Source organism: Macaca mulatta, chromosome 19, assembly GCF_049350105.2.
Source record: "Macaca mulatta isolate MMU2019108-1 chromosome 19, T2T-MMU8v2.0, whole genome shotgun sequence".
Classification (NCBI taxonomy): Eukaryota; Metazoa; Chordata; class Mammalia; order Primates; family Cercopithecidae; genus Macaca; species Macaca mulatta.
The window spans coordinates 9,842,270-9,852,231 of record NC_133424.1 but is presented as its reverse complement, the minus strand read 5'-3'; the positions used below and the strand labels follow the sequence as shown (position 1 = coordinate 9,852,231).

At 49.6% G+C, this 9,962-nt stretch overlaps 1 protein-coding gene across 1 annotated transcript in view; it reads left to right on the top strand.

Annotated features, from left to right (window-relative positions):
- The first annotated feature begins 3,790 nt into the window (after positions 1 to 3,790).
- The window catches only part of MUC16 (mucin 16, cell surface associated), a 221,390-nt gene continuing 215,218 nt past the window's right edge, over positions 3,791 to 9,962 (top strand). The window contains exon 1 of the mRNA XM_077979761.1: positions 3,791 to 3,872. Within this exon, the coding sequence (XP_077835887.1) occupies positions 3,791 to 3,872 (82 nt within the window). The remainder of the gene's footprint in view (positions 3,873 to 9,962) is intronic.

Sequence of the window (9,962 nt, the reverse complement as noted above, 5' to 3'; positions counted from 1 at the left end):
AGTCTGGTTTTCCCAAAAATCTAGATGGTTTTCCTTAAAAAAAAAAAACCACAAATATTACCAGACACAAGTCAGTCATGCCCCCAGGAGCCGCCTTTGAAAAGAGGAACCTGGCCAGGCGCAGTGGCTCACGTCCGTAATCCCAGAACTTTGAGAGGCCAAGGTGGGCGGATCATGAGGTCAGGAGTTCCAGACCAGCCTGCCCAACATGGTGAAACTCCCTCTCTTTTAATACAAAATTTAGCGGCGCATGGTGGTGTGCAGCTATAATCCTAGCTACTCGGGAGGCTGAGGCAGGAGAATCGCTTGAACCCAGGAGACAGAGGTTGCAGTGAGGCGAGATCGCGCCACTGCACTCCAACCTGGGTGACAGAGCGAGACTCAGTCTCAAAAAAAAAAAAAAAAAGAAAAGAAAAGAAAAGAAGAAAAAAAGAAAAGAGGAGCCTGGTGGCCAAAGTGCTGTCTCAAGCTTTGTAATCCCGGCATTCTGGGAGGCTGAGGCAGAAGGATGGCTTGAGCCCAGGAATTCAAGATCCAGCCTGGAGCTGAACTCATATCTGTAATCCCAGCACTCTGGGAGGCTAAGGCGGGCAGATCATCTGAGCTCAGGAGTTCGAGACCAGCCTGACCAACATGGTGAAACCTTGTCTCTATCAGAAATACAAAAAAAATTAGCCAGGCGTGGTGGCGAGCACCTGTAGTCCCAGCTACTGAGGCTGAGGCACGAAAATTACTTGAACCTGGTAGGCGAAGGTTGCAGTGAGCCGAGATCACACCACTGCACTCCAACCTGGGTACCAGAGCAAGGCACGGTCCTCACCCCCCGACCTCCCTCCAAAAAAAAAAAAAAAGAGAAAAGAAAAACCCTGGGCAACATATCCAGACTCAATCTCTACAAAAAAAAAAAAAAAAGTAAAACTCAGTTGGGCGCGATGGTACATGCCTGTAGTCCCAGTTACTCAGGGTACTGAAGCAGGTGGATTGCTTGGGCCCAGGAGTTTGAGGCTGCAGAGAGCTATGATTGCATCACTGCACTCCAGCCTGAGGAACAGAGTGAGACACTGTCTCAAAAAAAAAAAAAAAAAAGAAAGAAAAAGAAAGAAGAACCCGGTGGGCAATTGCTTACTTTTAAATTTTCTTTTTTTTTTTCTTTTTTTTTGAGACGGAGTCTGTCGCCCAGGCTGGAGTGCAGTGGCCGGATCTCAGCTCACTGCAAGCTCCGCCTCCCGGGTTTAGGCCATTCTCCTGCCTCAGCCTCCCAAGTAGCTGGGACTACAGGCGCCCGCCACCGCGCCCGGCTAGTTTTTTGTATTTTTTACTAGAGACGGGGTTTCACCACATTAGCTAGGATGGTCTCGATCTCCTGACCTCGTGATCCACCCACCTCGACTTCCCAAAGTGCTGGGATTAGAAGTGTGAGCCACCACAGCTGGCCGGATGTTTGTTTCTTTTGTGTATTGGTTGCTGTGTCCTTTCTACCTAGAGCAATTCTGCCTACCCGCCTGCCAACCAATCAAAACATGGACACACAGGAGGTGCTTAATTACATATATATATATTTTGTTGTTGTTGTTTCTGAGATGGAGTTTCTCTCTGTTGCCCAGGCTGGAGTGCAGTGGTGCGATCTTGGCTCACTGCAAACTCCGTCTTCTAGATTCAAGTGATTCTCATGTCTCAGCCTCCCGAGTAGCTGGGATTACAGGCGCCTGCTACTACGTCTGGCTAATTTTTGTATTTTTGGTAGAAATAGGGTTTGACCATGCTGGCAAACTCCTGCAGTCTCAAACTCCTGACCTCAGATGATCCACCCACCTCGGCCTCTCAAAGTGCTGGGATTACAGGTGTGAGCCACCGTGCCCAGTTTATATATATATTTTTGAGACAAAGTCTCGCTCTGTCACCCAGGCTGTAGTACAGTACAGGTGCAATCACAGCTTACTGCAACCTCCACCTCCTGGGCTCAAGTGATCCTCCCACTTCAGCCTTCCAAGTAGCTGGGACTACAGACAGGTGATAACTTTTTCTCTTTTTTTTTTTTTTTTTGAGATGAAGCCTCATTCTGTCACCCATGCTGGAGTGCTGTGGCATGATCTTGACTCACTGCAACCTCTGCCTCCTGGGTTCAAGTGATTCTCCTTCCTCAGCTTCCCGAGTAGTTGGGATTACAGGCGCCCACCACCACACTCAGCTGATCTTTGTATTTTTAGTAGAGATGGGGTTTCACCATGTTGGCCTGGCTGGTCTCAAACTCATGACCTCAGGTGATCCTTCCACCTCAGCCTCCCAAAGTGCTGGGATTACAGGCATGAGCCACCGCAACCGGCCATTTTTGTTTGTTTTCAATAGAGATGAACTCTTGCTCTGTTGTCCAGTCTGGTCTCAAACTCCTGAGCTCAAGCGATCCTCCTGCCTTGGCCTCCCAAAGTGCTAGGATTGCAGGTGTGAACCACTACACTGGGCTCCTCCCCTTTTTATAGGGACAACAGTCCTGTCAAAGTTCTACCCTTATGACCTTACTGAACCTTAAAATATCCTCAATATCCTCCCTGAAAACTCTGTTTTTTTTTTTTGTACCATGGCCTGATCTCTGCTCACTGCAACCTCCGCCTCCCGGGTTCAAGCAATTCTCCTGCCTCAGCCTCCTGAGTAGCTGGGATTACAGGCATGCACCACCACGCCTGGGAAATTTTGTATTTTTAGTAGAGATGGTGTTTCTCCATGTTGGTCAGGTTGGTCTCGAACTCCTGACCTCAGATGGTCTGCCTGCCTCAACCTCCCAAAGTGCTGGGATTACAGGTGAGAGCCACCGCGCCCAGCCTGAAAACTGGTTCTGAATGCAGTCACATCGGAAGTAAAGGCTTCAACTTGTGAATTTGAGAGGGATGCAATTCAGAGCATCACAGAGAGGGAACATGAGGCTGCTATGGAATAGCAGAGACAACCTCTTGCAGCAGGACCAGAGGCGTGATTTGCAGGGTCCAGTGCAAAGTGAAACGGGGGCCCCTTCGCTCAAAAATTATTACAAAGTATAAGACATTTAATTTTTTATTTGCCAATCACTCCTCAATAAAGCTGGAGGCAAAAATGTAAGTATAGGCCAGGCGTGGTGGCTCATGCCTATAATCTCGGCACTTTGTGAGGCCGAGGCTGGCAGATCACTTGAGATCGGGAGTTCGAGACCAGCCTGGCCAACATGGTGAAACCCTGTCTCTACCAAAAAAATACAAAAATTAGCTGGGCATGGTGGCGTGTGTTTGTAGTCCTAGCTACTCAGGAGGCTGAGGTAGAAGAATAGCTTGAACCGGGAGGAGGGGGTTACTGTGAGCCAAGGTGGCACCACTGCATTCCAGCCTGGGCAACATAATGGGACTTCGCTTAAAAAAAAAAACAAAAACAATTTAATGGGTTAATTGCACTGGTGATTGTGGCCCACGAAAGTCGCAGTTCGGCTCTGGGTCTGGGGAACATTCTAGAGAGACTTTTCCTGACATCCACAGCTGAGCCTGGCAGCTGAAACTCCCGCTCCCCTCAATGTCCAGGGAGCCCTGTCTTCCTGGGAGCCCAGGCAGGCTGAACCAAGGGCCCAGGGAGCCAATCAGGGCCTGGGAATAGGCGAGGGGATCCTTCCCAGCCCCGCCCGGCCTCGCAGGGATTAGGCCGACTGGGCACATTTGATACCCCCCAGATCTCAGCCACCTGGCCGCCCGGGGCTGCTGGACATGCCTCTGGGCTCGGCCGAGGGGTTGGAACGAGGGCAAAGAGCAGCCCCCAAATCTTCCTGATGCTGTGAATGGCCAGCCCGCAGCAGGGTGCCCCTGGAGGCCGGCGGTGGGTCCTGGTGTTACTAATGCTGAGATACCTGGTGCCCACAGGTAAGGGGATCTCTTGCTCCTTCTGGTCCTCTGGGGAGGAGGGAAATGAGTGTACAAGGTCCCAGCCCATCCTCAAATGGCCTTGCATGTCAACCCCCCTCCCTCCCTCCCTCCCTCCCTCCCTCTTTCCTTCCTTTTTTTTTTTTTTTGAGACAAGATCTTGCTCTGTTGCCCAGACTGGAGTATAGTGGCACGATCACAGCTCACTGCAGCCTAGACCTCCCAAACTCAAGTGATTCTCCCAATTCAACCTCACAAGTAGCTGGGACCACAGAAGTGCGCCACCTAACCCAGCGAATTGTTTTTAAATATTTTGTAGAGACAAGGTGTCTCTATGTTGGCCAGGCTGGTCTAGAACTCCTGGGCACAAGTGATCCTCTTGCCTTGGCCTCCCAAAGTGCTGGGATTACAGGCATGAGCTACTGCACCCAGCTTGCACTTTGTACCCCTTTCCACCTTGAGTCCCTACCCAATTGTCACCTCTTCCATGTCCCCAACCAACTTTTCCCTTTCTTTCTCCCACTGTACTTTTTTTTTTTTTTTGAGATGGAGTTTCGCTCTTGTCACCCAGGCTGGAGGGCAATGGCGCGATCTCAGCAATTCTCCTGCCTCAGCCTCCCGAGTAGCTGGGATTACAGGCGCTGATGTTTTTGTATTTTCAGTAGAGACGGGGCCTGCAGACTTGGTCTTTCTGAGCCTCACTTTCCCCCATCTGCAAAATGGGCATCATGATGATGATAACAGCACCTTGCCTGAGGGGCCTGTTGGGGGGATGCAAAATGATTATTCAACTCTTGCCTGGCACAGAGGAAGTTTCAATGAGCAAGTGACCTTTGCTTTTATGAAGTGGGAAGGTCACAGATGGCTTGAGGGACACAGAAGGGATCGTCTCTGTGTGGCACCCAAGAGAAACCTTATTTTTCTTTTTTTTTTTTTTTTTTTTTTTTTTTGAGACGGAGTCTCGCTCTGCCGCCCAGGCTGGAGTGCAGTGGCCGGATCTCAGCTCACTGCAAGCTCCGCCTCCCGGGTTCACGCCATTCTCCTGCCTCAGCCTCCCAAGTAGTTGGGACTACAGGCGCCCGCCACCGCGCCCGGCTAGTTTTTTGTATTTTTTTAGTAGAGACGGGGTTTCACCGTGTTAGCCAGGATGGTCTCGATCTCCTGACCTCGTGATCCGCCCATCTCGGCCTCCCAAAGTGCTGGGATTACAGGGTTGAGCCACCGCGCCCGGCCGAGAAACCTTATTTTTCATTCAAGCCTGGGGTAAACCGGGGCATGTAGGATTCACAATCCCACGGGGAACTTAGAGATACTGGCTGATGTTCTGACGGCCCTGTTTTACGGAGGAGCAAACTGAGGTTCAAAGGGTTCAGGATTTTCCCAAGGTCCTGCAGCAGGAGACATGGGACCAGTTCCCAATCTCTTCTTCTCTCTCTCTCTCTCTTTTTTTTTTTTTTTTTTTTTTTAAGAATTTTATTGCCGGGTGCGGTGGCTCACGCCTGTAATCCCAGCACTTTGGGAGGCCGACGCGGGCGGATCACCTGAGGTCAGGAGTTCGAGACCAGCCTGGCCAACATGGTGAAACCCCGTCTCTACTAAAAATACAAAAAATAGCCGGGTGTAGTGGCAGGCACCTGTAATCCCAGCTACTCGGGAGGCTGAGGCAGGAGAATCGCTTGAACCTGGGAGGAGGAGGTTGCAGTGAGCCGAGATCACGCCATCGCACTCCAGCCTGGGGGACAAGAGCAAGACTTCGTCTCCAAAAAAAAAAAATAAAATAAAAGTAATAAAAATAGAGAAAAAGGGTCTCCCTATGTTGCCCAGGCTGGTCTTGAACTCCTGGACTCAAGCAATCCTCCCACCTCATCTTCCCAAAGTGCTGGGATTACAGGCATGAGCCATGGCGCCCAAGCCCAGTCTCTCTTCTTCTTTAACTTGGTCGTGTTTCTCCTGCCTCCCCTGGGAGGATCATGTAGTCAGTCAATGGGCATTTGTACATTGAGCCGCTGCTATGTGCCCCTGCAGGCTTTGAGGACTTAACAGGAAACACTGAAGAAAAAGTAGACAGACACCCAGAGGAAGCGATGAGGGATTTGGAGGTTGCATTAGTTTTCTGAGGTTGCCATAACCAAGTACTACAGACTGGAGGTTTCAACAACAGAAATGTATCATCTCTCTGTTCTGGAGGCTGGAAGTTGGAGATCAAGGTGTCTGCAGGTTACCATGGTGGTTACCAGAGGCTGAGAAGGTTGTTGGGGAAGAGGGATGAAGAGAGGTGGTGAAAGGATACATAATTACAGTTATATGGGAGGAAAAATTTCAAGACATCTATTGTATAGCAGGGTGATGATAGTTAATGACAGTTTATTGTACTCTTGAAAAATGCAGGCCGGGCTAGGTGGTTCATGCCTGTAATCCCAGTACTTTGGGAGGTCGAGGTGGGCAGATCACTTGAGGTCAGGAGTTCGAGACCAGCCTGGCCAACATGGTGAAACCCCATCTGTATTAAAAATACAAAAAAAATTTTGCCAGGTGTGGTGGCTTGCGCCTGTAGTCCCAGGTACCTGGGAGGCGGAGGTTGCAGTGAGCCAAGATCACGCCACTGCACTCCATCCTGGGCAACAGAGTGAGACTTGATCTCAGAAAAGAGAAGAGACAGAGAGAGAGAGAGAGAGAGGAAAGAAAGAAAGAAAAGAAAAATGCAAAGAGAGGCCGGGCGCAGTGGTTCTTGCCTGTAATCCCAGGACTTTGGGATGCTGAGGTGGGAGAATCGCTTGAGCCCAGGAGTTCAGGACGAGCCTGGACAACATTATGAGATCCCCATCTCTGCAAAAAAAAATTTTCTTTAATTAGCCAGGCCTGCAGTCCCAACATTTTGGGAGGCCAAGATGGGAGGATCACTTGAGCTCAGTAGTTTGAGAACAGCCTGGGCAATACAGCGAAACCTTCTCTACTAAAAATAAAATAAAAATTAGCCAGGCATGATGTTGCATGCCTGTAGTCCCAGCTACTCAGGAGGCTGAGGTCGGAGGATCACTTGAGTCCAGGAGATCGAGGCTACAGTGAACTATGACTGTTCTGCTGCATTCCAGCTTGGGTGACAGATTGAGACTCTGTCTCAAAGCAAAAAAAAAAAAGGACAGAAAGAAAGAAAGTAAAGGCAGACAGCCAGGCGCAGTGACTCACGCCTGTAATTCCACACTTTGGGAGGCCAGGGCAGGCAGATCACTTTAGCTCAAGAGTTCAAGACTAGCCTGGCCAACGTGGCAAAACCCTGTCTCTACAAAAAATACAAAAATTAGCCAGGTGTGGTGGCGCACCCCTGTAGTCCCAGCTACTCGGGAGGCTGAGGTGGGAGGTTGACTTGAGCCCGGGAGACAGAGGTTGCAGTGAGCTGAGATCATGCCATTGCACTCCAGCCTGGGTGACAGAGCCAGATCCTACCTCTAAAACATTTAAAAAACCAAAAAGGAATTAGCCCAGTGCCTGCCACATGGCCAACACTATTATGTTAGCTTTTATTGCAAAGCTAGGCATCATTTCATTGTTACGAAGATAGGAGCTTGGTATGGTGCTGGCCCAGTGAGTGTCACCTATCCTAAAAGCAAGGTGGTTATTACTATTAACTAAAATTGTTTGATCTGGGCTAGGATCTGTGTTAAGCTCTTTGTCACCATTAGTCCTGGCAATGACTCTCCAAAACAGATGCTGTCAGAGGTAACCCTAATTTACTAGAGAGGAAACTTAGGCAAAGTTTGAGTGGCCTACCCTGGGCCACACAGGATTTGAACCCAGGACTGATGATAGAGTCCACTGTGTTTCTCTAAAATTATAGCAACAGGCCGGGCGCAGTGGCTCACACCTATAATCCCAGCACTTTGGGAGGCCGAGGCGGGCAGATCAACTCAGGTTGAGAGTTCGAGACCAGCCTGGCCAACATGGTGAAACCCTGTCTCTACTAAAAATACAAAAAATTAGCTGGGTGTGGTGGTCAGTGCCTGTAATCCGAGCTCTTCAGGAGGCTGAGGCATGAGAATTGCTTGAATCCAGGAGGCGGAGGTTGCAGTGAGTGGAGATCACCATCACTGCACTCCAGCCTGGGCAACAGAGTGAGACTCTGTCTCTAAGTAAATACAGAATAGCAACAAACTAGGGCCTCTCTGGCTTCCTGAAACTCAGGCTGACTGGGCGGATGAAAAGAAATGTAGGACATGCTGATGTTGTGGAAATACAACTAAATGCAAGAATCTTCTTCCAACTCAGAACACCTCTCCACAAAAGTAGAAGGGAAAGGAAAAAAATACCCCGCAATTTTATCATTGAATAAGCATTCATCCAGAATGTGGTGCACATCGTAGATAAGGCCTAGGACATTGCAAAGGCAGAAAGAAATCTCGCCCTTTTTCATTTATTTTATTTATTTTTTTGAGACAGTGTCTTGCTCTGTCGCCCAAGCTGGAGTGCAGGCCAGTGATCTCAGCTCACTGTAAGGTCTGCCTCCTGGGCTCAAGCGATTCTCACGCCTCAGCCTCCTGAGTAGCTAGGATTACAGGCAGGAGACACCATACCCAGCTAATTTTTTGTTTTGTTATTGAGACGGAGTCTCGTTTTGTCGCCTGGGATGGAGTGCAGTGGTGCGACCTTGGCTCATGCAACCTCCCCCTCCCCGGTTCAAAGGATCCTTTCACCTCAGCCTCCCGAGCAGCTGGGATTACAGGCGCCCGCCACCACATCCGGCTAATTTTTAAATTTTTGGTAGAGATGGGGTTTTGCCATGTTGGCCAGGCTGGTCTCAAACTCCTGACCTCAAGTGATCTGCCCACCTCTGCCTCCCAATGTGCTGGGATTACAGGTGTTTGAGCCACCACGCCCAGCCCGCATTTTTGTATTTTTAGTAGAGACGAGGTCTCACCATGGCTGGTCTCAAACCCCTGGCCTCAAGTGATCCACTTGCCTCAGCCTCCCAAAGGGCTGGGATTACAGACGTGAGCCACCATGTCCAGCCTACATCTCACCCTTTTTCTATAGCCAAGCAGATACAACCCGTCACCTTCACGCCTCATGATAAACAATCATTAGTTCTCCAGTAATAGAACTTGACAGCACCATTTATCAAACGCATAGCCACCTAGTCATTGTGATGACTGTGTGAGCTAACTGGCTTTATCCCAGGGGAGAAACACATCTTTCATCATGACAGGAGGGAGTTTTGCAATTTGGAGCAAGGCATCCACTGAAGTTATACTTTGACCCTCCCCCGAAACCAGAATACAGGAAGGATTAAACCTCTTGTTTCTCGTTTTTCTTTGTCTTTACACAGACAAGTTCAGGATGTAAAGTCAAAGGGGAGGTGCAAGAGTTGGGGTAATCTGCCTCGTTGTTGTCATTCAGGGACAGCAAAGACGTCACAGAATTAGATCTTGCAGGACGGGGTGATAAACATCCTAGAGGTAGAGCAGCTGGGACATGAAGCTTTTACCAGCCCCACCCCGGAGTGCTCGAAAAACGGCCTCCCTGGTCCCAGCTGTGCTCCTAGAATCCTGTCCTACTGGGGATAAAACCCAAACCAGCCTGGGCAACATAGCAAGACCCTGCCCCTACAAACAATACAAATATTAGCGGCCACGCGTGGTGGTTCATGCCTGTAATCTCAGCACTTTGGCAGGCCGAGGTGGGCGGATCACCTGAGGTCAGGAGTTCAAGACCAGCCTGGCCAACATGGCGAAACCTCGTCTCTACTAAAAATACAAAAAAATTAGCCAGGCGTGGTGGCAGGCACCTGTAATCCCAGCTAGTCGGGAAGTGGAGGCAAAATAATTCCTTGAACTCGGGAGGCGGAGGTTGCAGTGAGCCGAGATCAGGCCATTGAACTCCAGCATGGACAACAAGAGCAAAACTCCATCTCAAAAAAGAAAAAGAAAAAAAAATTAAAGCTGGGTGCAGTGGCTTAAGCCTGTAATCCCAGCACTTTGGGAGGCCGAGGCGGGTGGATCACCTGAGGTTGAGAGTTCAAGATCAGCCTGACCTACATGGAGAAACCCCGTCTCTACTAAAAATACAAAATTAGCCAGGCGTGGTGGCACATGCCTG